Here is a 26,871-nt window from a genome sequence, read left to right on the forward strand (position 1 = left end):
AAAGCTTCTCCTTACAGAATATGGAAACCATCACAGAAAAACACAACTGAACCTAATGCAGGGATCAATGGATCATGGGGAGCCAGCTTCAGTGGATATAGCTACATCACAGCTCCTGCATCTCTGGCTGAGGGAACACTGTGGAAGACGGGGAAGAAAGACTCTAAGAGACAGTATCAGAAGTCTGCTGTGAAACTGTCTCCTAGAAATGGCTGTACAAACAAGACAGGAACAATAGCAAAATCAATGGACCTGTTAATGTAGAAGGAGGAAAATTCTGCAGGGTCCAACTCCTAGTCAGAAAACTACAGGGAACTATTAATTTCTGGGAGAAGGAGACTTAGCCTCTTTCCAGAGATGAACTCTCTTATTGGTTGTCTGATGCTGAGTCGTCAGTCATCATATACACACAAAGGACAAAAATGGACGCAGCAGGTTGTAAATAAATATGATGTATTTGAGTCAGGCGGTGGTGGCGCACGCCTTTAATCCCAGCACTCGGGAGGCAGAGACAGGCGGATCTTTGTGAGTTCGAGGCCAGCCTGGTCTCCAAAGCGAGATCCATGAAAGGCGCAAAGCTACACAGAGAAACCCTGTCTTAAAAAACAAAAAAACAAGGCCGGGCGGTGGTGGCGCAAGCCTTTAATCCCAGCACTCGGGAGGCAGAGCCAGGTGGATCTCTGTGAGTTCGAGGCCAGCCTGGTCTCCAAAGCGAGTTCCAGGAAAGGCGCAAAGCTACACAGAGAAACCCTGTCTCGAAAAAACAAAAACAAACAAACAAAAAAAAAACAAAAAAAAAAAAACAAAAAAACAAAAAAACAAAAAAACAAAAACAGGCCGGGCGGTGGTGGCGCACGCCTTTAATCCCAGCACTCGGGAGGCAGAGCCAGGCGGATCTCTGTGAGTTCGAGGCCAGCCTGGACTACCAAGTGAGTTCCAGGAAAGGCGCAAAGCTACACAGAGAAACCCTGTCTCGAAAAACCAAAAAAAAAAAAAAAAAAAAAAAAAAACCAAAAACAAAAAAACAAACAAAAAAATATGATGTATTTGTGTGCTCACACACATATATGAGTATGTAATAAATATAATCAAAGAGAATGAGTTTAGCAATTTGAGATTAGGGGTGTAAAGGAGAAGTTTGAGGAAGCTAACTGAGAGGGGCAGAGGGAGGAAAGTGTCAGGCAAGAGATGTAATTGTGTTTCAATTAAAACATTAAAAATAAAATGCTAATCATCTTACATATTGGTAAACTGTAATGAACTACATCTTATGCCCAGTTTCCTCGGGACATGTCTATGAGTAAAGAACCCTTTGATAAATACTTGTTCTCTAACTAATATTCCCTTCTCCAGCCTGCACAATGCATCAAAACAAACAAAAAACTCACCTTTGGATTAAAAAGAGGAATATATCAGCATATACCTCCCCTAAAATCTAACTTTAGTTACAGGTTAAATAGCTTCAAAGCCCTACAATTGCATATACAGCCACCATGGACACTGGGTTGTGTTCCTCTTATAATACCTGCACTGGACTCTTTGCAAGTGTGTCTTTTCATTTAATCAATAAATTCACCAACTTTGCTTCACCCTGAATCATCCTTACTTCATTTTTGTGACATTCTTGATGACTAGGGTACACTTGAGTAGAGGCCTCCTTTTGCTTTAGGGAGGAGTCCTTAGCCTGTACCACCAACAATGAGTTGTAGTTTATGCTGCCAAAGACACAATTAGGACCTTGTTTTATGACCTCACTTAACGTAAGGGGCTTTAATGAGTCTTAATTCTCATTTCCAGAAACAGTGAAACCCTATTTGGAATCAAGGCTTCGACTTATGAATTCTGGTTTGGGGGCAGGGGAATCCAGTTCAGTTCAGAATAGAGAGATTACTATTGTATCTAACTGTCCTTCCACAGGTGTTAGGAATGAAGCTCTGAATTTGAGCCTAAGCACTATGGACACACACACACACACACACACACACACACACACACACACACACACCTACCTACCTTAACTGTCCCTCTAATTTTTCCTAAGAACACAGAAAACATCTAAAACAAGATAGGTACACAGATTTCTGAGAAGCACAATGAAAAGAATTATAAAACTACATCCAACAGTGGCATTTTTTAATGCTCATTTTTTGTGCCCTTCCATATAGATTCTCAACTTTCTCTATCTTGTCCTTTGTCCCCAGAAGACAGTGTTCATAGACTGCATCAAGTTCCCTCAATAGAGCTTATTGGATGGCAGAAAATAATGAGACCTAGATGCTTTATCCTTTCTTGCTGTGCGACCACAGATTGTGTCACCACCAAAGTTTACAACTTACGTTGTACCATTTTCTAATTCATGTCCTTCTCTTCCGTTGCCTCTTCATAGCTAGGAATATGTATAACTCCTGGCTGTCAGCAGTACTTGGGCACAATGTGAGAAACACTGGCCTGGATGCCTGGCTTGCTGATAGAAGTACCACAGGCCTAGAGGAGAGAATAATGAATCGGGCATCCTACATTCACGTTAGAGACTCTATGGTTACTAGAACGTTGATTGATATCTATAGGGAGATGGAGGAGTGTATGATTCCTAGAGGGGCCCATTATGCCTCTAGAATGAACCACTAGACTACTTAGCATTAACACAGCTGGTAAACCCAAATACTATAGCTAATCAGCAATGCTCAAAGACTTCACTTTCCTGATACAAGCAGAGGTCTTTTAGTTTTAAAAAGCATGGCAGTTTTTCTCCTCCCCTATTATCACCTCCCACAGATTTGTGCTACACCCAGTCAAAGTAAAGCTTTTCTACTTGCCATTCGGTGGTTAATATTTCTACCTTTTAGCAAGACCATAGTTTTTTTTTTCTCTCTCCTAAACTCTGTTTACAGGTTTCTCTATGTATGTCTTATTTTTTTTTTAATACGTTATCCACGTGATGTTTTTTGTTTGTTTTGAGGCAGGGGTTCTCTTCATAGCCCTGGCTGTCCTGGAACTCACTCTGTAGATCAGGCTGGCCTCAAACTCAAGAGATCTGCCGGCCTCTACCTCCTGAGTGCTGCAATGAAAGGCATGAGCCACCACCACCTGGCCAATTAGGGTTTTAAACAATTATATATATTTATTAATTTTGTGTTTATATGTATGGATGCCCATGTTCCACAGCATGTCTGTGAAGTCCAGAGGACATCTAGTGGAAATCAGTTCTCTCCATCCACCATATGGGCGAGTACCAGGAATCACACTCATATCTTCAAGCTTTGTGTCAAGCACCCCTATCCATCGAACAATCTTTGCAGTTACAGTCACTCATTTTTAATGTAGTAGTTTTTTAGTTTTGTAACTCTGCCTTACATTAAAAATTTTAAGTGTGTAAATACTATTTGGAGTCTGGAAGATTAGAATTTTGTAGATAAAGATATATGCAAGTTGCCAGGATAGAAGCCATAGTTGATACTACAGATGTTGATGATCTAATTAATAAATAGGAAAGGTTATAACAGGAAGCTAAGGACAATTATATATGGAGTAAAATGAGAGGGGTTAACAAAGAAAGGGAAAATTGGAAGATGATAAAAGTCAAGGGCCAGAGACCAAAAATATGAAGACTGAGAAATACCCCTGGAAGTAGTGAGGTGGTAATAGGGTATCACGCAAACAATCCAGGCAATTCAAAGAATTATAAGTAGAATCAGCTCAGCGCCCACAGTGAATTCTTTAGAGCTGGAAGTTTCAAGAGTTAAGGGTTATTACATGTTCCTATCTTAGAGAAGACAAACTATTGGGAGCACCCTTCACAACAACTCAAAGAGGCAAGCAGAGTGCTAGTTACCCTGATTTATTTTACTGGTGACAAAACTGACAATCAGATAATTTGCAGCTGTGTATTTCTCTATGGGTTACACTTGGAATTACACAGAAACCAACATATATATTCATGGAACATTAGCTTTTGTAAATTACCTTTTCTCGTCTATATTTTCTTTTTCTTTTTTTTTTTTTTTGAGACAGGGTTTCTCTGTGTAGCTTTGCGCCTTTCCTGGAACTCACTTGAACTCACAGAGATCCACCTGGCTCTGCCTCCCCGAGTGCTGGGATTAAAGGCGTGCGCCACCACTGCCCTCGTCTATATTTTCTAAATGTCATCATATATAATAATAAATATGCAAGCCAAGTTCTCCATAAGAATTCTAAAAAGAGATCTAGATAGATGAAACAAAGATAACACTAGCAGCTAATTAGGCTTCCTGTATCAAATAATACTCAATTTATCTAAGTAGAATAAACTTTTGATGGGTAGAATTTTCCAAAAACATGTCATCATTTTTCTATCAATTTACATAGGCCATTTGAGTTCATATTTCCTAGAATTTCCAAGAAAATTTTAGAAGAATCCACTAGACTAAAAAAAAAAAATCCATGTGAGGACAATTTAAAACTTTATTCTTAAATGGATGTGGATCACTCTGACCACTCCTCAGGGAAACATTTTCAGAGATATCTAGTATGCTGTACACAATGCCCATTCCCCATTCCTCACTCATCTCAGATGGGTGTTGAGAGTCATTTTCTATGGGATATACACTCAGCAGTACCTGCTACCACAGTCAGTACTCTTTTTTTTTTTTTTTAAGATTTATTTATTTATTATGTATATAGTGTTCTGCCTGCATGCCAGAAGAGGGTGCCAGATCTCATTACAGATGGTTGTGAGCCACCATGTGGTTGCTGGGAATTGAACTCATGACCTCTGGAAGAACAGCCAGTGTTCTTAACCGCTGAGCCATCTCCTCAGCCCGCACAGTCAGTACTCTTAACTGAAACTTATTTTTCATACCAACTCTTCAGTATTATTGGGTCTGGCTTACCTCACCCAATGACCTTTTCTAGTTCCATCCATTTGCCTGACACTTTCATTTTTTAAATAGCTGAATAAGTATCCCATCGTGTACATGTACCACATTTTTATTATTCATTCATCAGTTTAAGTTCATCAGTTGAAATTGACCATTTATGTTCCATTTCCTTGCTATTGTGGACAGAGAAGTAAAGGACATGGCTGAACAAGTACCTCTGCATGAGACTGTTGAGTCTTTGGGCATATGCCAAAGAGTTAGGCATAGCTGAGTCATATGGTAGAATTTACTTTTTGCTTTTTGAGAATTCTCAACACTGATTTCCAGAGTGGCTGGAGCAATTTGTTACCCACAATCCAGGACCAGACAGAGAAGGAACCTCTGAGCTCTAGGACTAGAGGAAGTCTGCTCTTGTGCAATACTCCTATGGAGAAGAGAGAACGGATGAAAGTCGTGTGTGGGAAGGGAAGACCATTGGTCACACTTCCTCCATTTCAGTGTTGCTTCCAGTCTCTCTTCTCGGTTATCAGGATAACCTCTTGGAAGTCTTGGAAATTAAAACAAGCCCAATAAATAATGTAGGTTTGTCCATCTTCCTCCCAAATGTTGGTTAGAATAAATGAACGAATGGATGGAAGCCAAGGAGAAATTAGTGCCTTTGTTCCAACTGGCCAGTTTTGTTAAAAAGATAGAAAAAATATTCATTTCGTTTTTTTGTGTGTGTATGTATGCATGTGTATGTGTGTGCATGCCTGTGTATGTGTTTTCACTCGTGCGGGCGTCCACACGTATGTTTTCACCTTTATAAGCTCATTAATTAATAGATTTACAGGTAGGTAAGAATCCTGCAGTCCTGAGAAGTTACTGCATAAAGATTACACGTGAAAATTTTCTTATTTTTAAGTTTCTCATTATTAAGTTTCAGAGTCAATAGGTGTGAGGTAAATTCTGAGTCTCCATTTCTAAAATGCTTTCAGAGATGGGACCTCGAGGAACACATCTCGAGTAGCAACATCATTATGTTGGACACTGAACCGAGAGCACGGGGCCTTTAAGGATCAGCTCCTTCAGACGTATAGTTTCCTCACTAACTTGTCCAAAAGGGTGCTGGAGGTTGGTTTGGGTAAAAGGCTTCCTGTCAACAATGTGTTATTTCTGATAAGTGCAAACTTTTTCTTTACTTTAGTCCAAGTCTGGACATCTTCACTCCAGAAATATAGGAGAAGCAACAGTATCCTGAGTGGCATACCAATGTTTCCTCATAAGCAATAGCAGCCATCTTCTGTATTGTACCTGGAAAAAAAAAAACACGACGAAGAAATATCACACAAAAAAAGTTCATTGTCCTTAGTAATCAAGGAAATGCAAATCAAAACAACTTTGATATTTTATCTTACCCCAGTCAAAGATTAACAAATAAATGACAACAAATGATGGAGATGTGAGGGAAAGAGAGATAAGAGGTAAGCTTGGTGGACTGGCTAGTCATCACAGCGTTTAGTTAAGAAGACCTGGATGTTTTCCCAGGGCAGGAGTGCGCGTGTGTGCGCGCGCGCAGGTGTGTGTGCGCGCGCGCAGGTGTGTGTGTGTGTGTGTGTGTGTGTGTGCGCGCAGGTGTGTGTGTGTGTGTGTGTGTGTGTGTGTGTGTGTGTGTGTGCGCGCGCGCACCGGCGTGTGATTCTGGAGGTGGTTCCTTGGATGTCTGCCCTTCTGACCAAGAAGATCAGTAACAATGTCCACCCGCCTGAATCCAGACTTAGGGGAGAAACGTAAACTTCCGCCATCCGGGTCCAGGGAACCCCCGATTTCCTAGACTGACCATTCCGTCACCCTACAAGGGATTTGAAAGCAAGAAGGGACCTTAGACCAGACGTGCAGTAACCAACATGGCGGAGGCGCGCTTGTAGCGGGCTTCAGTCGCCATAGTAACCAGACCACGCCTGCCTCGGCTGGGCGTGCTGAGAAACCGCCAGCCGTTTCCACCCCGCCTCGCTTTTGCGACAGTTACAGCGCACGTCACGGCCGTTGAGGCCGGTGTCAGCTGATTTACGGCAATTGAGGCCGGTGTCAGCTGATTTACCGCAGCAGCAACGGCAGTGGCACCTTGCAACCCCGGCAGGGTGAGGGCGGCCGCCGGGGCGTGCGGTTCCCCGGGTTCGCCCACCCGGACTTGCGGGTCGCCTGGGTCCTCCTCGGGTACGCACGGCCTTTGCCTTTGCGGGGGGCGCCCACAGCATCTTCTACAGACATGATTATCGCCTGAGGTGAAGCCTTGACAGGTAGGAGATTTGGAGCCTTCTGGTGACAGCCTCGCTCTAGAACTCAGAGCCTTGGAGGGCAAGGGTCAAAGGTCAAGGGTCCCGCGCCCTCCTTGGCTGGGGACCGCTCCATCTGTCAGATTGTTATGCTTGGCTGCTCTGTTTGGTGCTTCAGGTCACCTCCAGGAGCCTTTTTCTCAAGAGCGTTAGGACCCATCGGGGTCCCCTTGGGGTGCCCCTAGCCTGGTGACATTTACTGCTTGTGAGGGTGGCCCCAGTCTTGAGGTGGGCTGCTTTGCCCCCAGGGGACTAGTGATGATTGTGGGTGTTTATTGGTAACGTTTTGGGGGCAGTGTTCTTGCTTTGGGGCCCAAATGTTCGGATCTACCTTTCACTGCTGGTGCTTTGGAATTACTGGCCGAGGGACAACAATGTCTGTTAGAGGTTCGTCTTTGAGCTGCCACTTGCCTGCTCTCTTTTAGGGGCTTGCTCTGACAGGATGTCTGCTATTTTTCTTACTGGTGGATCCTGGCATTCTGAAGCTCTGCTTGCAGCCAGAGTTACCCTGCCTTTGATTTTAAAATTATATTGTTCTTGATCCACCTTCAAGGTCTACACCTTAAGTCCTATGCAGAATTTTCTGGTTCTTATATTCTGAAATTCTTGCAGGTTCAGGTGCATCACAGATTACATGCGTAAGTTTTCATGCGGCTGACTTTAGTACTTATCGGTTATATATTCCTTTCCTTGTAAATTTCCTACTTTCCTTTCCTCCTCCTCCTCCTCCTCCTCCTCCTCCTCCTCCTCCTTCTCTCTCTCTCTCTCTCTCTCTCTCTCTCTCTCTCTCTCTCTCTCTCTCCTCCTTTTTATTTTTTTTGAGACAGGGTTTGTCTTGGGTAGCTTTGGCTGTCCTTGACCAGGTTGGCCTTGACTTTACGGAGACCAGCCTGCTTCTGCTTCCCGAGTGCTGGGATTAAAGGCCCGTGTCACTACCGCCCAGCTTTTCTTTTCTTTATTTTTAAATTTTATTTATTTATTTTTGCTTTTTTGAGAGGATGTCTCTTCTTGTATAGCTTTGGCTGTCCTAGAGCTCACTGTAGTACAGGCTGGCCTCAATCTCTCAGAGATCGGCCTGAGATCTACTTCCTGAGTGCTGGGATTAAAGGCATGCACCACCAGACCAGGCTAGGAGTCCTCTCCATGATCTGTATTTCTTAGTTCTTTCTTCAGAAGATTACAGTAATCAAATGTTATATTAGTTGTTGGTATTTTGTTGCATAGAATTTCTAGTTTGTTTCAGCTTTTCAATTTATAAGCAACCCTATGACAGTGTGGAGGTGGCAGATCCCAAATGAAAACTGTGCATTTAAATTGTCTTTATTATAAATAATGAAAAACTACTTTGATTTTTACCCAAAACAGTAGACCTCCGGTGCTTCAAGTTGAGAGAACAAACCAACATTACTACAATGGAATGCTTTATTGTCAAATGTTAATTAAAATTATGGTAGAGAAGTTAACTTGTCAAAATTTCTATTTAAATATTCTCCAGAATTCTACTTTCCTAGAAGGACAAAAGATTTGGGTGACTGAATGAATCAGAGACTTAGCTACCTGTGGGGACTTAAAATTTGGGATATGAAGCTTTATAATCTAGACATTTTCTTGTATTGTGAATGCAGTTTTTCCATGTAAGAATTCAGCATTAAGTACTTTAAAAGTAGTGAACTAGGCAGGGTGTGGTGGCTCACCCCTTTAGCATTCTAGAGGGAGGGGCAGAGGCTGGTGGATCTCTGAGTTTGAGGCCAGCCTGAATTCCAGTACAGCCCAGACTACATAAAAAAACTCTGTCTTAAAAAAGGAGTGAGCTATTTCTGTGCCTATCTCAAAACCTCAAGGTACCTACCTCAAGAGAAGGAGTAGGGTGGTCTTGAGCATAGTAGTGTACTGTCTGTTAAAAGATGAACCTTTAAAGTTTGTTTTGAAGCTCAGGTAGAGATGACTGAGTTCAGTATTCATCACTGGGGTGGTTCAATATTCTAGTTCATATTCTATCCTATTATTCCAATGCTTACTCCCTTTTTCTTGCTCATTCACCCAGTGGCAACCATTCTAAGGTATGTGAGGTATTGCCTTTTGTCTGTGTTACTAAATGTGTATTGTTTTGAGTGCCTAAGTTTTTAATTCCCAGAGCTTATGGTATTGTATCTTTTTTGTTTTCATAAATTGACTATTTCTTCTACCTTTTTTTTTTGTTTTTTTCTAGACAGGGTTTCTCTGTGTAGCTTTGTGCCTTTCCTGGAACTCACTTGGTAGCCCAGGCTGGCCTCAAACTCACAGAGATCCTCCTGCCTCTGCCTCCCAAGTGCTGGGATTAAAGGTGTGCACTACCACCACCCGGGTCTTCTAACTTTTGACAACTACTTTATTTTACTTTAAAAAGATTTATTTTTACTGGGTAGTGGTGGTGTGTGCCTTTAATCTCAGCACTTGGGAGGCAGAAACAGGTGGATCTTTGGGTTCAAGGCCAGCCTGGTCTACAAAGCCAGTTTCAGGACAACTAGGGCTGCCCAGAGAAACCCTGTCTCGTAAAGTGCCCCCACCAAGATTTATTTTTTTTTGTGTGACTATATGCCATGTGTGTGCAAGCCTGTTGAGGCCAGGGGTGGGTATTGTATCTCCCTGGAGCTGAAGTTGCAGATGCTGTGAACTGAACTCAGGTTGTTGGAAGAGCAGCAAGTGTTCTTAAACTTTGATCTATCTCTCTAGCCTCCCATCCTATGGTACTTTAGAATGTACATTTTCTTTGGTTGATCTATCTGCTTCATTTGTGGCTATCCACAGTATCTTAATTTTCCTAACACTGTAGAGATTATTGTAACACGAATATCTTTTAGATATCTGTGAGACATGTAAAAGACACATTTTCTGATATATTTGTTGGAGCTCTGCCAGATTGTTGTTGTAGGCTAAACTGGGAGGTCTATACTCCTGCAAGGTAATTCTTGGGGTTCCCATATCCTATCCCTGCATTGGTGCTTAGTAGTACTCAGTAACCCCATCTCCTTTTCCAGACAATTTAAATATAAAGTAAAATATCAATTTACAATGAATTTGAGCTTTAATTTTTTTCTTTGTGGTGCTGGGATTGAACCCAGGGTCTCACACATGCTAGGCAAGTGCTCTGCTACTAAGCTATATCCCCAGGCCTGAAATTGAGCATTTTCTGATAAGCATTTTATCTCTCTTGGTTTTTCTTTTTGTAAAATTGCCTATTTATCTATTTACCCATTTTTACTTTGCAGTTTCTGTCTTAGTCTGTTGCCAATAATACAGTATCACAGATTGTTTTTCTTAATGTGGAGTGGGTTGTTTTTGCTCAGAGTCCTGGAGGTCCAACTTTGAGGGGCTTTTGTGATAACAGCCTTCTTAGCTGGTGCTGAGGCAGCACTTGCATCCTGTAGCCAGAGATAGGAAATGCACAGGTATGTGCACATGTGTGTGTGCTGTGTATCTTCTGGCCTCTCTGCTTTCATAAAATTACCCTGTGTTTAATTAACGAGCTCCATTCTGAGGACATTATCCAATCATAATCATTTCCCAGAGGCCTCCCCTCTAAATAGCATGGATTAGTTTCCACTGCCTTACAGTGGGGATTACATTTCGCCATTCACCCCTGGTGGACCTACTCCGTCTGTATCCAGGTCATAACACAGATCTTTGTTGTCGATCTGAACTTGTTCATCTGAACATGACCAGTGTTTCCTAGACACCAGTCCTGTAAACATTACAAATATATCTCTTTCCAATATGCCATTTGTTAGTAACCTTTTCTATAATGCACGTCACTGAACAGACACTTTAGATTTCAATATAATAGACTTTCCCCTACATTTAGTTTACATTAGGTTTTGTTTCTGAAGTTTCCCCGAATATATCACAGTTAATCCCCTTGTGTTATGCATTACTCATTTCATAGTTTTCTTTTAAATGTATAGATCCTCCAGATATCCACACTATGCTCTTTTGTATGTTACAAGTAGTGATCCAGTTTCTAAAACTGGATCACTACTTGTAACATACAAAATGCCCGTTTTTTCAGGATCATTCTCCTTTCCCTAATAATAGTGCCACACTTACTGTATGTTATGTTCTGATATTTGTTCCAACACTGGATCTTGTTCCCGTAGTTTATTCTTTTGTACCGGCTCTGATGCCATGCTGTCTCTTTCTCTGTCTTTTAAGATTTATTATTACTGAGACAGGGTCTCACTTGAAGTCCTATCTGGCCTGAAACTGTGTGGACCAGCCTGGCTTCCACCTCCTGAGTGCTATGATTCATTGCTGGTGTTACTACACCCAGCTTACTTTTACTACTTTTATTTATGTAAATGTGTGTTTGTGTGAGTGAATGCCATGTGTAGAGGGTAGAGGCCAGAAGAGGGCAGCTGATCCAGGGGGTTGGAGTTACAGGAGGTTGTTAGTCACCTGATGTGGGGAAACTGTGCAAGGAGTGACGTCAGGGGGGAGATTAGGGTGAATTTCAGAAACATAGGACTTAGTATTTCAGAAGACAGCCCTAAGCTAACTGGGGGAATGATCATTGTATAGATGATATTTTATTTTGAAGAGGATGAATGTTTCATTTGTTTTTCACTGTATGTCAGAGCCACTGCTTGACTTTGTAGAAACAGTAGCAGCCAGTGCAGCACACGTTAAAATTAAGACAGTACTGCCCTTCACCTGACACTGTATATTCTGTGCTCCCAGGGCTTTCCAATGAGAAGATACATTAAGTTTTTTTCACCAAAGTCTATGAATGGCTATAAATGTGTTATATATAGTCTCACAATACTAGGTGAGACTTACATTCTTATCCTGAAATATGGGTTTCTTATAACCACTTTTTCCTGGTAGTGTGCTGCCTAGTTTTATGTTCACTTGACACAAGCTAGCATCATTGGGAAGAAGGAACATCAGTTGACAAAATTCCCCCACCAGATTGGCCTGTGGTGCGTTTTCTTGACTGATGGTTGATGTGGGAGGACCCAGCTCACTGTGGGCAGTGCCACCTCAGGGCTGGTGGCCCTGGGTTCGATAAGAAAGCAGGCTGAGCAAGCCAAGAGGAGCAAGCTCATAAGCAGCATTTCTTTATGGCCTCTGCATCAGTTCCTGCCTCCAGGTTCCTGCTTGCTCTGACTTCTTTGGTGATAAGACTGTGATATGGAAAGGTAAGTGAAATAAACCCTTTCCTACGAATGTTGTTTATGGCCATGGTGTTTTATCACAGCAATAGAAACCCTAACCAAGATAGGTAGGAGCTGGCCTGGAACTTGCTATGTGAACTAGGTTGGCCTTGAACTCACAGAGATCTGCCTGCTGAGTGCTGGAATTAAAGGTTGGTGCACTACTACACCCAGCTTCATAACCACTTTTTAACATAGATAATGTCACGAATTCTACACACCGGATTTTAGCTCCTAGTCTAAATACCTAGGCTAGGGTATATAAAAAGATGCAGTGCACATTGTGTTTATTTGCATACATTAGGAAGTTGGGGGGGGTTCTTTAACAGCACTGTTGAGAATCATTTCTTTTCCATTGTTATTGCTACAAGCCATTTCAAGTCAGCACTAATGTAGGATAACCATGTGGAGGCCAGTTATGTCACACTGTATTATTTGTTCTCTGTCTCTACCCCCGCCCGTGTGTGTGTGTGTGTGTGTGTGTGTGTGTGTGTGTGTGTGTGTGTGCCATTCCTTAGTGAGTTTCACATATTTCTCATACATTTCATCACTCATTAGTTCATCTCAGTTCTGAAGGGTTGCTCAGAGTCATCATCACCCAACCATCTTCATAACAGGATTTGTAGATGAGCCCCAGGTTTTCTGCAGAGTGCCTCATTGACTTCAGTTACCTCCCCTGACAGTATTGTAGAGTTCACTGTGGCCTTCACCCTCTTTAAAGCACTGTAATTCATCTTGCTTTTTAAATGTTGGCCCATCTTCAGGCAGACTACAATAAACAAAATCTCCGAAAGCTTCCTGATTGCTGATTCCCACTGCTGTGATACCATTCTTTGTTGTCAACCATTCATATTTCTCTTTCAGTTTATGAACCAAGAGCAGAATGGGTCCCGTGAGCACCACTCACCACTTGCAGCACCATGATCCAGGGTCACTTTGTTGCACCTTAGCCCCCAGGCAAGGTCTAGATTTTATACATACATACAGATGTACATATACATACATACATACATACTTAAGAACACACACACACATGCACACATATTTAAGGAGGAAGAATGGGAACTAAGGTAGGAAAAATAGCATAAAAGTTATGAGAGTATGCAGATGTGGAGACCAGGTAAAGAAGTATTTCAAGGAGGCTGTATGAACTATGTCAAATGCTCCTGGTAGATTAGTTAGGATAAAGAACAAGATCTGAGCTTTGCTTAGCTTGGGAGGTCATTGGTGGCCTAGTCAGGAGCAGTTTATAGCTAGGCAGAACACTTGTCTATGGTCTCTAAGGAGAAAGGTAATATAAATATGAATGCTGTAACTTAGGTTACATATATCCTCAGAGTTTAGAGCCAGCCAATGGGAGAGCTGCTGCTTCTCCAGCCAAGGTGGCTCTCATTCCTTCCCACTCACACAGTGTATGTTACTTATCCCTTGATTGTTGAGACATTCCGACCTCTCCCTTGGTTGCTTCTTCTTCTGGGCAGTTTAGTTTATATATGGTAAAGTTTCAGGGCTCAATTTAGAGGTTGATGATAATAGAAGAGAAATAATAGAAATGATTGGAGGTGCAGGAAGGTGAGAGGTAAGGCAGAAAAACAAGTTCCTTCTACCAAATGGAGTCTGTTTCTGCTGGAGAATAAGAGATGGAGGGCATGTTTTGCTTTTGGCAAATCAGTAGCTGCTCAAGTTGATGCAGATGGGTGACAGATAGAGCATGGGCAGACATTAAAAACATGCTGAATATGCCTCAAAATCTGTGAATGCCTTTTAAAATTGTGGTTTATTTCTGAAAAGATAGCCATGCAGTTCTTCAAAACTTAGAACTCATATATGTAGGGCTGTTTCAGTACTAAGAAATAAGTGTATTGCTGTGTTACCATCTGTTCATTTCATACACTCTTTTTTAAAATTTATTTTTATTTTATGTGCATTGTTATTTTGCCTGCATGTATCCCTGTGTGAGGGTGTCAGATCTTGGAGTTACAGACAGTTGTGAGCTGCCATGTGGGTGCTGGGAATCGAATCCAGGTTCTCTGGAAGAACAGTCAGTGCTCTTAAGTGCTAAGCCATCTTTCCAGATCCCGCCTCCCCCCGCCCACTCTTTTGAATACTGGAACTTCTTTTACCATACCAATCCTAAAGTGTCAAGTTCATTGAGAGTATTTTTTCTTGCCATCCAAATAGGAAAGGATGGTCTTGTCAGCTGTGTGCTGTGAGAAGGTTGTGTCTCCCAAAGCTCCTTAATTCCAGAAGTGCTTAGTTAAGGGAGCCATTGAGTACTGGATTTCTTCACGGCATTTTCTGACCTAGCTCTCTTTATTGTCTGCTTCAGTTCCTCCAAGTCTTTAATAAACTGGTAGTAAGGGCACAGGAATCATAAAGAAAATTCATTATTTTATTTATTTATTTTTTTATGTTGTTTTAATTTTTTTTTAGTGTTGTTTTCTTGAGGCGGTCTCACTGTGTAGCTTTGTTTGTCCTGGAATTCACTGTGATAACCAGGCTGGCCTCGAACTCACAGAGATCCTTCTGCTCCTACTTCTTCAGTGCTAGGATTTTAGGCATGTACCACCATGCCTGGCACAAAAATTCATAATCTTAATGACCATTTTGTTGCTGACACAATACAGTGATCTTGACTTGGACACACTCTTTTGACAAATGATGTAGGAATGCCCTCTGAGAATCCAGGTAAACCTTTGCAAACTTTTCTTTTTTCCTCATTGCTCTGGCAAGTATGTTTAGCTCTTAGGTGTTTAGTTCCTGCTTTCTTTGTTCACCAATGGTAGAGCAGTAGGTGGTGTGTACCCTAGTTCACACATGCCCATTCTCATGACGGAATTTGAATTTGTTTTGTCTATGAGTAACAGGAGTCCTGCCTGGTGCACAAAAAGTACGTTGTCTGTTGTGGATGTTTCCAGGACAAACAAAGCTACACAGTGAGACCGCCTCAAGAACACAACACTAAAAGAAAAATTTAAAAACATAAGAAAATAATTCATTTATGTTGCATTTGTTTAACTCTGTAAAGCTGTGTTACTTTAAATGTCTAAAACACCTGATTGGTTTAATAAGCTGGATGGCCAATAGCTAGGTAGGAGAGGGATAGGCGGGCTGCCAGACAGAGAATAAATAAGGAAGAGGAGAGCGAGAGGGAGGAGTGAGAAAAGGAGAAAGAGAGGAGGATTCCAGGAGCCAGCCATACAGCCATCTATGGAGCAAGAAGGAAAGAAAGACATATAGAATAAAGAAAGATAAAAAGCCCAGAGGCAAAATGTAGAGGAAGAGAAATGGGTTAATTTAAGTTAGAAAAGCTGGCTAGAAACAAGCCAAGCTAAGGCCAGGCATTCATAAGCATGAATAAGTCTCCGTGTATTTATTCGGAAGCTGGGTGGCAGGCCCCCAAAGAGCAAAGAGTAAACAAAACAAAACAAAAACAAAAAACAACCAACTGAGAAGTTATTGGTGACTTTGGGAAAACCCATTGTCCTAAGATCAAGATACATCTTGTTTTGCATTTGAAAGTTACAAAAACAGTATAAGAAATTAACATTCTTACACCTCATTTAGAAAGTATGTGTATGTGCATTTTTGCTTGCATTTATGTTTGTGCACCTTGATGCTGAAGGTTGCAAGAGGGTAAAGTTACTATGAAAAAATGCTGCTGCCCTGGAACTAAAGGATTACACACAGGTCTTTTCATATCCTTGGATGTACATAAGAAAATGCCACAGACTATGTGACTTACAACAGAAATTTATTTCCCATGATCTCGGAGCCTAAATCCCAGATTAAGGTAAATAAATTGGCTAGTTGAATGCTGGTGATTAACGGAGAACAATACACCCTGAGCTTATATGTTCTCATTTTCCATTTAAAATAATACCCAGTGATATCATTCAGTGTCTTGGCTCATCAGTGGAAAGGAGTTCAGATTTAGATTCTTGTGGTCTGATGATTAAATCTGTTCCTAATCTTGTGATCTGATGATTAAATCCAGTTGGACCAATTTGTTCATTTCACACTTCAAATCAGTTATATACAGATAGGTGTATTCATAGAAGTATTTGATGTGATTTAGTGCTGTAAGCCATATTGTCCTTTATTTCATTACTACTTCTTTTCTAAAATTTCATTTGATTAGACTTTTTTTTTTGGTTTGGTTTTTTGAGACAGAATTTCTCTGTGTAGCTTTGCAGCGTGCGCCACCACCGCCCGGCCATTTTATTAGACTTTTAAGGGTTTAGAAATGTTATGAGGTACTTCCTACCATCTGTTCCGTAGACCTAGGTCTGTTTTCGTTGCCTTTAACTTAGGTTCAGTCTGAGTCAGTCCTAAAGTATCTAGAGGGATGGTGTTCTTTTCAGAGATGCTCAGGTGTGGTCAGTGCTTTCAGCTTGGTTGTTTGCTTGGGAGGAATCTTCTTTGGTGATATGATTTAAAGTGAATGTTGTCACCATGGAAAAATGAACTCCTTCCAAATATTCTGCTCCAGAAGGTCTTGGTTGAGAATGCCATGCTTCCAGGAACACACTGTTCTGAATTTATGAAAATCAGTTCAGAGTTTGGTTTTCCTTGCTAGTATCTGATAGGAGTATGGAAATAATTGTAATCTCATGATAGCTTGTGAAACTGATAAGATGCAAACAGACTTTATTAATAAGAAGTGTCTTTTGAGTTTTTTCCTTAAATGTATATCTTTTATTTGTAACAAGAAAAGGTATTTTGGAGAAGCAGACTGGTGAAAGTTGTACATTGCAATAAAAACAAAAAATATTATATAGGTTGTTTATGGTAGGAATTTTCTTTTTAGATAATTTCTTTTGATTGATTATCTGTTAGGCTATAGGTGACTCCTAGATCTAGTAGAGTTCTCTTGTGTGTGGAGTTCTCTTTGATTATTTTATTCTGTCATTCTAACTGTGCTGAACTCATATTAATTTAGGTCTTTAGCCACACAGTTACAACAGTTAAGAGGTTTACCAAATAAATTTTAATTTTGTTATATGAAACAATGATTTCTTATGTCCATGCTCTCCTACAAGAGGTATACCTGAGTGTCCACTGTTTACTTGTCATTTCTAATGTAAATCTACTCACCAGAAACATACTTCGATTTGGATGCAATCGTTTAAAGGAAATTATTTTTCCTCTAGGTTTCACTTCAACAAAGACCCATTTGACCTTTGGAGTAAATGTGGTTAAATGGGCTTCTCATTAAGCAACGTACTCATTCAGTGTTTAGCACACAGTGAAATAGACCTTTTTGTTTGCTTGTTTTGGGAGGGGGTTAGTATTTTATACTACTTTGGAAATGTATTGAGGTTTGAGAGCTCCATTACTCCTCGTGGCAGAGAGTAAGGAAGACCTAGATTCTCGAGTCAGGGCTGATCTGGGGTCTCTCACTTGTGGCTTCATGAGTCTCTGCCTCAGTGTTTATGTGAAAAGAGTACCATAGTACTACCTTATGGAATGCCAGCACTGACTGAGATGAAATGTGTTTATATTTATGCCTACACATTGCTTAGGAGTCTCAGACCTTTGGAAGTTCTTTACACTCTTTATCCATAGTCTTTTGTGTACTCAATTTCCCCCTCCCTCCTTCTTTCCTTCCTCCTTTTTCTTTCTTTCTTTCTTTCTTTCTTTCTTTCTTTCTTTCTTTCTTTCTTTCTTTCTTTCTTTCTTTCTTTCTTTTTCTTTTCTTTTTTTTTTTTTCAGTTTTTGGAGGCAGGGTTTCTTTGTGTAGTCCTGGCTGTCCTGGAACTCACTCTGTAGACCAGGCTGGCCTCGAACTCAGGAATCCATCTGCCTGCCTCTGCCTCCCAAGCGCTGGGATTAAAGGCGTGTGCCACCGCCACGGTCTGCTGGTGTGTACTGCATTTTCTGAGTACAATTTTTGTGTTTGACTGTTTTATTCGTGGAAGAAGATGACTTGGGACCAGAAAGTCAGGAGTTGGATTTGAGCACCATGGCTTGCTAGTTCTCTGCCTCAGCAGATATGCTTAATCTCATTTTCTTGTCTTCTAGACTGGGAAGACTGTTTCAGGATTTGAAATAAAATGTGCACTTAAAGTTGCTTTATACACTTGTGATAAATAAATGTGTATTGAAATTATTAACCTTTAATTAGTAAAATTTAAAACTTGTGAATGCCCCCAGTAAATACTTTTGCCCATTTTTAAGCTCTTAATTTGAGAGTGAATGTGATAAATTAGCCATTTTTCTTTGAGAAGATTTTAAGTGGCTAAATTTGATATTTGGGAAGTATAATTATTTTCAAATTATACAAGTTGACTTCATAATATAGGAAAGTGTTTCAGAAGGAATGTGCTATCTGACATTATTCTTATTGCATTTTTCAGGTTTGAAAACGCAATGGCAGGAAATAGTCTGGTTTTGCCCATTGTTCTTTGGGGCCGTAAAGCACCTACTCATTGTATTTCATCAATACTGTTAACAGATGATGGTGGCACAATTGTAACTGGTTGCCATGATGGACAGATATGTCTCTGGGATCTTTCAGTAGACTTGGAAGTGAGTATTTGAATGTTTGTTCTACATCTTAGATGTAAGTCAATACTTACTACAACATTGCACAGTTCACTGTCTGTGCTTACTTTTCAGTATTTTGGGCATTATTATTTTTTCAGTCTGTGTCTTTATATTGATATTGAGTACTTAACATGATTACTAATTGAAGGTTAACTTTTAAAAACTTACTGACTTCTGTGTCTATCTGTGACTCTCTGTGTATGTGCTCAGGCTGTTGAATGCTCCCAGAGACCAGAAGCTGGAGTTACAGGTGTTTGGTTGTGAGCCGGACTCAGGTCATCTGAAAGGATGGCCCATGCTTTTGATCACTGCACCATCTCTCCAGCCCCATGGTTAACTTTTAATTTGTTATTTATAGCAGCCTATTTTTGCCTTTCTAGGTTAATCCCCGAGCACTGCTATTTGGTCACACAGCATCGATCACTTGTTTGTCAAAAGCTTGTGCTTCTGGGGACAAACAGTATACTGTGAGCGCGTCTGCAAATGGGTAAGTTTTCACAGTTGTTTTGTTTGTTTGGTTTTTCAAGATAGGGTTTCTCTGTGTAGCCCTTGCTGTCCTGGAACTCTCTCTGTAGACCAGGTTGGCCTTGAACTCAGAGATTTGCCTGCCTTTGCCTCCCAACTGTTGGGATTAAAGGCATGCACCACCACCGCCCTGCAATATTCCATTTTTTTTATTTTCTGTTTTTTGGCCAGACTTCTCCTTTTCCCCCAAATTGTTATGTCTTTAAAAAAATTTTTGGGTGGGTGTGGTGGTATACAACTTTAATCCCGTCATTTAGGAGGCAGAGTCAGGTAGATCTCTATGAGTTAGTGTCCAGCCTGGTATACAAAGAAAGCTCTAGGCTAGCCAGGGCTGCACAGTGAGACCCTGTCTCAATAAAAGGATGTAGTATTTATTTGTCACTAAAAATTGTGTTTATAGGGGTAAGAGAGATGACTCAGAGTTAAATAGCACTTATTGTTCTTCCAGAGGACCTAATTTAGTTCTTAGAACCCATGTCAGGCAACTCAAAACCACCTTAAAGTTCAACTCCAGGGGCTCCAACAGCCTCTTCTGGCCTCTTTGGGCACTCATATGCAGATGGCAGCACCACATATAAACACATAAGTAAAAAATAAATCTTAAAATTATGTTTATAGATTGCCATCTGACTTTTATATTTTTGTACTTTATAACCAGCACCAGCTTAGGGAGAGTTTTCTTTTGTTGCAGTCTTTTCTTGTACTGTCTAAAGCTGAAGGAGGATGTTTGAATTCCAGGGTTTTTGTTATGTTTGGTTTTTTTTCTTGTTTTTTTTTTTTCCAGACAAGATTTCTCTGTGTAGCCCTAGCTGTTCTGGAACTCATGTTTTAGACCAGGCTGGCCTCGAACTCACAGAGATCCATTTGCCTCTGTTCTGGAACTCATGTTTTAGACCAGGCTGGCCTCGAACTCACAGAGATCCATTTGCCTCTGCCTCCTGAGTGCTGGGACTAAAGGTGTGTTGTAAACAGATGTTTCCTATCCTGACTGCCCTGTCCCAAATAACCGACTCAGAGGCTGAATATGAATTATAAATGCTTGACCAATAGCTCAGGCTTGTTACTAGCTAACTCTTAAATTTAAATTAACCCATATTTCTATTTATGTTTTGCCATGTGGTGGTACCTTTATTAGCCTGGCACATTCATCTCCTGCTCCCTCTGTGTCTGGCTGGCGATTCCTGACCCTGCCTTTCTCCTCCCATCATCCTTAGTTTGGTCACCCCGCCTATACTTCCTGGCCACTGGCTAATCAGCATTTTTTTAAATCAACTCGAGTGACAAGTCTTTACAGTGTACAAGAGGATTTTTCTATAGCAGCATGTGCCACCATACCTGGCTTGATTTATAATTTTAAGGATATACATTTTTACAACTGATTTTGTATAATACTTTATTGCTTTTCTTTGATTTTGAGAAACTCAGAATGTAATGAAAGTAAAAGCATGGCCATTAGTTTTCATGTCATTTTTATTGAATCAGCAGGCAGCTTTGGGGCTTTTAAAAAACTCAGGTGATACCAGGCTGTCACTAGTAGGGCGGCAGAGCTCTGCCAAGTCTTTGCTGTTGTGATGCTCTGTGCTCATGTGCTGCTGAAACTAGTTCTACCCCTGTCTCAGAATGGGCCTTGTGCTGGAGAGGCAGGCCATAGAACAGTGTCTTCCCAGAGTGGGAAGAACTTCAAAAACATTTTTGGATTTTTTTGAAACAAGTTGGAGAACTTGTAGAAATTTATATAAAACATCTTTTTCTTCTCTATAATTTTTGGGTTGGAATTTAACTTTATATGATCTTTTGGAATAGGAAGAGATAACATCAAGTAAGAACACTTGTTTAAGGTGAATGTTGATTGAAAATTGTTTCAGCAAGGCGTGGTGATATATGCCTGGCATACTTGTAGTCCCAGCACTCCAGGAGAAGAAGCAGGAGGATTGCTGCAAGTTAGAGGCCAGCATGGCCTCTAATACATAGTAAATTCCAGGCCAACCAAGGCTACATAGCAAGACTCTGTCTCAAAAACCAACCACCAAACAACACAAATATTTTTTATATCATTTGAGATGTAACAAAACAATATCAAAATGAAAAACTCCAGTAAATATCACTATACTTTATTAAGATTTTCTGTTAAATAAACCTTATTTTTTTAAAAGACAAGGCATATTGGTTTCTAATTTTCAGTGTATTATTAGTTTGAAATGTAAGGATTTTTTTGGTTTTTATTATAAGAACTGTAGTGATGTGCTAACGTTTGGGATTCTGTTGGCTTTAGCTGATTTGTGTTCTACGGTGCTGCATGCACAAGGTACGCTGATAACACAGGGTAGTGGTTTAGATTACAGCTTTATCTCTTCGGTTGCATAGCACCCTAAGGTTGAGCTTCAGGATGAGGAACAACTGCTAATTGAAGCGGCCGCTATCAGGAACCTCTGTGAAGGAGTCGGAACATTCTGGAGAGCTTCACATAAGGTCTGCCCAGAGCTACTCACGAGACTCTAGCAACCAGTGAAGACTCAGAAATATATTTCTACTATGAGAAGGATGGAGACGGAAGTGGGGTGTTGACAGGTTGGAAATGAGGTTAGATAGTGAGTGAGAGGAACGGAAAATGTGATCAATAGCAATAATGAATATAAGCTGTTTTCCTTCCTGTAATATATTAGTTTCAACAGAAGCTTAACTCTAAGCCACTGTGACAAGGTTACTTTTGTCTATCAGATTCAGAGTAAGCTATTGTTTTGTTTTGTAGAGAGATGTGCCTCTGGGACGTGAATGATGGCAGATGTATTGAATTTACAAAATTAGCCTGCACCCATACTGGCATACAGGTTTGTATCAATTTTCTTAGCTGAGGCTACACAGTTTATTATAGGTGCATCATTAAAACATGGTTGAAAGCATCAAAAATGTATGATTATGTGAAAAATGGTGGGGAGAGGTAATAGAAGAAATATATAATGATAAGTACTCCTCAGAAGATGGGAGAGATGGGAAGATGTGATGTTGAGGAGACCAATGGAGAAGGGTGAGATGAACCTGCTTGTACACTGGTGTAATAAAACACTGATTGGCCAGTAGCCAGGCAGGAAGTATAGGCGGGGCGAGCAGACAAGGAGAATTCTGGGAAGAGGAAGGCTGAGTCAGGAGTCACCAGCCAGACACAGAAGAAGCAAGATGCCAAGGTAGAACTGAGAAAAGGTACCAAGCCACGTGGCTAAACATAGATAAGAATTATGAGTTAATTTAAGTGTAAGAGCTAGTTAGTAATGAGCCTGAGCTGATGGCCGAGCAGTTATAATTAATGTAAGCTCCTGAGTGTTTACTTGGGGGACACTAATGGGAGAGATTTGCCATTAGATATGAAACCTTGGACTCACAAATATAGGATAAATAAAATCTTTTCTTTAATTTTGCCAAATACAAATAGACTAGATAACTGTAATTCTTGCTTGATAACTGTTCTATTATATGTAATTTTACTATGTTAAAGTTAAAACTTTCCTTTTTGATTAGACAGAAAAGGGGAAATGCTATGTGATAATGCCCTTGTACACTGGTGTAACAAAACGCTGATTGGCCAGTAGCCAGGCAGGAAGTATAGGCGGAGCAAGCAGACGAGGAGAATTCTGGGAAGAGGAAGAGCAGAGTCAGGAGTTGCCAGCCAGACACAGAGGAAGCAAGATGTCAAGGCAGAACTGAGAAAAGGTACCAAGCCATGTGGCTAAACATAGATAAGAATTATGGGTTAATTTAAGTGTAAGAGGTAGTCAGTAATAAGCCTGAGCTAATGGCCAAGCAGTTATAATTAATGTAAGCCTCTATGTGTTTACTTGGGGGATACAAGTGGGAGAGATTTGTCATGACCGTGAGTCAGGCGGGACACAGGGAAAACTTTCTGATTACATGAACCAGTTCTCACTGCTCCTCTCTGGTTTGGGCTCTCTTGGTTACTCAGTGGAGAGTGTGTATAAATCAGCTTTCCATTGCTTTTGGGCCTGTGGCAGACAGAGTGCTGGTGGCAGTAATGGGGAGTGTGTGGTAGAATAGAACTGCTTAGCTCGTGGCCACAAAGCAGAAGAGGAGGAAGAGCCTGGCATCCTACAATATTTTTTAGGGGTGTACCAAAGGTGACTTAAAAGATACCCTACCAGGGTCTGTTTCCTAAAGTCCTTCTAGGAGCATTACACTAGGATCAAGCCTTTAGCACATGGACCCTTGGGGAAACCCTGATGGCAGATTTCTATGAGTTCAAGGCCAGCCTGGTCTACATAGTGAGTTGCAGGCTAGCCAGGGCAACATAATGAGTGAGACTCTGTCAGAAAGAATGCTTCAAATCCCCTTTAAACAACAACAACAAAGTAATAACATAACTTGTCAACAAAAACTTTCCATATGAATACAGATCTGACAAGCAATGGTAAATGTTTGTAGGGAGGTGGTGACTGGACGGTTTTCTGACTATCTCTTACCCTGGTGGCAAGAACCTACACATTTTTTTTCACCAGTGTTTTTAGAGCATGTGTTTTTTTTATTTAAAAAGCATATATTGGGCTGGGGAGATAATACAGTCAGTAAAATTCTTGCAAGGACCTGGGCTTGATCTCTTGGAAGAAAAGCGGGCATGGTGGTACATGTTGCAATTCTAGTGCTGAGGATGTGGAGCCAGATGGATCCTTGGGAGTCACTGGCCAGCCAGCCTAGCCTACCCTGAGTTTCAGGCCAATGAGAAACCTAGTCTTTAAATAATAACGAATAAAGATGATGGTGCCTGGAGACTGACGCATGACGTTGTCCTCTGGCCTCCATGGCCTTATGCACACGCAGACATGTGCACCCACATACACATATGTGTAGACAAATTACTTTCATTTTATATTAGTTTAAAAGCCGTGTCAAACTCACTGTGCATAATTATTTTGACTTTTGTACAATTTGCAGTTATGGTTTAAAAACTTCTGGCTTACATATTATGGAAATTATTTATTTCTGCTGAACATATTTTTTTTTTTTTGGTTTTTCGAGACAGGGTTTCTCTGTGTAGCTTTGTGCCTTTCCTGGGACTCACTTGGTAGCCCAGGCTGGCCTCGAACTCACAGAGATCCGCCTGGCTCTGCCTCCCAAGTGCTGGGATTAAAGGCGTGCGCCACCACCGCCCGGCTATTTCTGCTGAACATATTTTAAGTATTTATTAAAAATCCAATTCTGTACAAGACCTTCTGTGTTTAGATTAGCAGTCATATACAAATAGAAGATGGCTTTTGGCTGATTCATATGTATTATGGCTGTTGACTCTGTGCTCCTCACTCACTCAGATCCAGAAAGGGACTATCTGTTGTTGTTGTTATTATTATTGTTATTATTATTGACAGGGCCTCTCTGCATAGCCCTGACTTTTCTGGAATTCACTATGTAGACCCATTTGGCCTCAAACTCATAGTGATCCGACTGTCTTTGCCTCTCAAGTACTGGGATTAAAGGTGTGTGGCATTACATTGGCAAGGACTGTTTTTTATGTATACAGAGATGACCCTTGGTGACATTTGTACTTATTGCAATTATAGGAAATATTATTAAGTGATTATGTGCAATATAATATTTTAATATTTTTTGAGAATTTCATCTATGAGTTTAGTCCATTTTTATTATCCTTCTCCACTCCTGAGTTCTTTTGTGTTCCCTTCCACACCCACCTCTCAAATTCTTGTCCTCTTGTTCTGTAATTATTATTGTTTCTACTGAGTCCAGTTAGTGTTGCCTATACGTACATGGGTATAGGGTTGACTACTTGGGCATTGGCAGCCTATCAGGGGGCCTTGTCACTGAGGAAAACTAACTCACCCTTCCTCAGTAGCTCACCATCAATTGAGGGTGGGACCTTGTGAATCATTCATCCACTTGTGCTAGAATGTTGAAGGGTATGGCCTTATGCAGGTTTTGTGCAGGCAACCACAGTTGTTGAGAGTTCACAGATGCAACATCCCTAGCATGTCCAGGAAATACTAGAGACATCTTTTTTTAATGCTCAAAAAACTTGAGTCTCCATTTAGACACCCTCCTTCCCAATATCAAAGTGTCTTAAATGCTGAATTAGTATTCAGAAAATTGTTTGGGAATATAGCATTAAGTAAAGGGTGGAGGCATTTCACCAGGCAACTCTAATAAAATATCTCTGTTCTCAGGAAAGCACTCTTCTTTGGTAACTTTCTCTGAATTCTCTTTCCACACGTCACTCCACCGACCCTTGTATATACAAGTGTCAAGTGGAAGCTCCCTTTGAGTAGTGGTGGTGTCATTTTGTTGTTCTTTTGTTTTTGATCAACCTCTGAGAGCTAGAAGCACTCCCTGGTGATGTCTGCATGTAGCTTTCTGGCCTTACCTTTAGAGTTTTAGTTAGCCTTCACACTTAGCTAAGGTGCTCCTTGATAATGTGTATGTATTAAAACGCCATCCTCTTTCTTATGCAGGTATTGAATAATTAAGTAACCCCCACCCCCTCCCACCATGTTGATATGTGAGAATGGGATGGAATGAGGGTGAGGTCGGCCGGGACCCTGCTCTTCATAGTTGCTGCATCGCCTCCTGTGCCTTGCTCAGCTTATCCTCAAGTGCTCTGTTTAGTAGTCTGGGGAGGTCTTCACCCTTTACAAATCCTGCATGAGCACTGTCCGCCAGAATCAATGTTTGTGAGGCTGCAGGGAGACAGGCCCTGCAGGACCGTGTTGACCTGGCTTTGATGTTGTTCTTCCTCTGCTCTTCAGGCAGAATTGAACTCTGATTGTAATATGCTTGAACACCATTCATCTTTCATGTCTATTCCCTCTTCACTGCATTACTGAGTTTCCTTGCTGCTGTGAAGAAAATACCTGCCAAGAAGCCATTTAGGGAGAAAGGATTTGCTTCAGTTACAATTCAGGTGGATACAATCTATTCTGTTCAGAAAGGCATGGCAGCAAAGGGTGAGGCAGCTGCACATGGCTTCTGTATCTAGGAAGCAGAGAGAGATGCATGCTCATGCTCAGCTTGGTTCTCAGCCCATGCCGTGGTTCCGCCCACAATATGGTGGGTCTTCCTACCTCAACCCACTCTAGAAACTCCTCGCAAACATGATGGTATGTTGAATGCCTAGGTGGTTTGTACTGGCTAGCTTTATGTCAACTTAGTATGAGCTAGTTATCTGAAAAGAGGAAACCTCAATTGAGAAAATGCCCCATAAGATCCAGAGGTACAGCATTTTCTTAATTAGTGACTGATGGGGAAGGGCCCAGTTCATTGTGGGTGGGGCCATCCCTGGGCTGGTGGTCCTGGGTTCTATAAGAAAGCAGGCTGAGCAGACCATGGGAAGCAAGCCAATAAGCGGCTCTCCTCCATGGCCTCTGCATCAGCTCCTGCCTCCAGGTTCCTGCCCTGCTTGAGTTCCTGCCCTCACTGCTTTTGATG

The 26,871-nt window shown here is 41.1% G+C and overlaps 1 protein-coding gene across 2 annotated transcripts in view; it reads left to right on the forward strand.

The window, feature by feature from the left end:
* Window positions 1-7,020: 7,020 nt before the first annotated feature.
* Window positions 7,021-26,871, forward strand: part of Wdr7 (WD repeat domain 7) — a 296,825-nt gene continuing 276,974 nt past the window's right edge. For both annotated transcript variants that reach the window (XM_052742313.1, XM_052742314.1), the window contains exons 1-4: window positions 7,021-7,135; window positions 18,720-18,891; window positions 19,290-19,396; window positions 22,184-22,262. In XM_052742313.1, the coding sequence (XP_052598273.1) occupies window positions 18,733-18,891; window positions 19,290-19,396; window positions 22,184-22,262 (345 nt within the window). In that variant the 5' untranslated portion in view covers window positions 7,021-7,135; window positions 18,720-18,732. The remainder of the gene's footprint in view (window positions 7,136-18,719; window positions 18,892-19,289; window positions 19,397-22,183; window positions 22,263-26,871) is intronic.

The sequence above is a fragment of the Peromyscus californicus genome, unplaced genomic scaffold, assembly GCF_007827085.1.
Source record: "Peromyscus californicus insignis strain IS unplaced genomic scaffold, ASM782708v3 Scaffold_17__1_contigs__length_78620276, whole genome shotgun sequence".
NCBI classification, from domain to species: domain Eukaryota; kingdom Metazoa; phylum Chordata; class Mammalia; order Rodentia; family Cricetidae; genus Peromyscus; species Peromyscus californicus.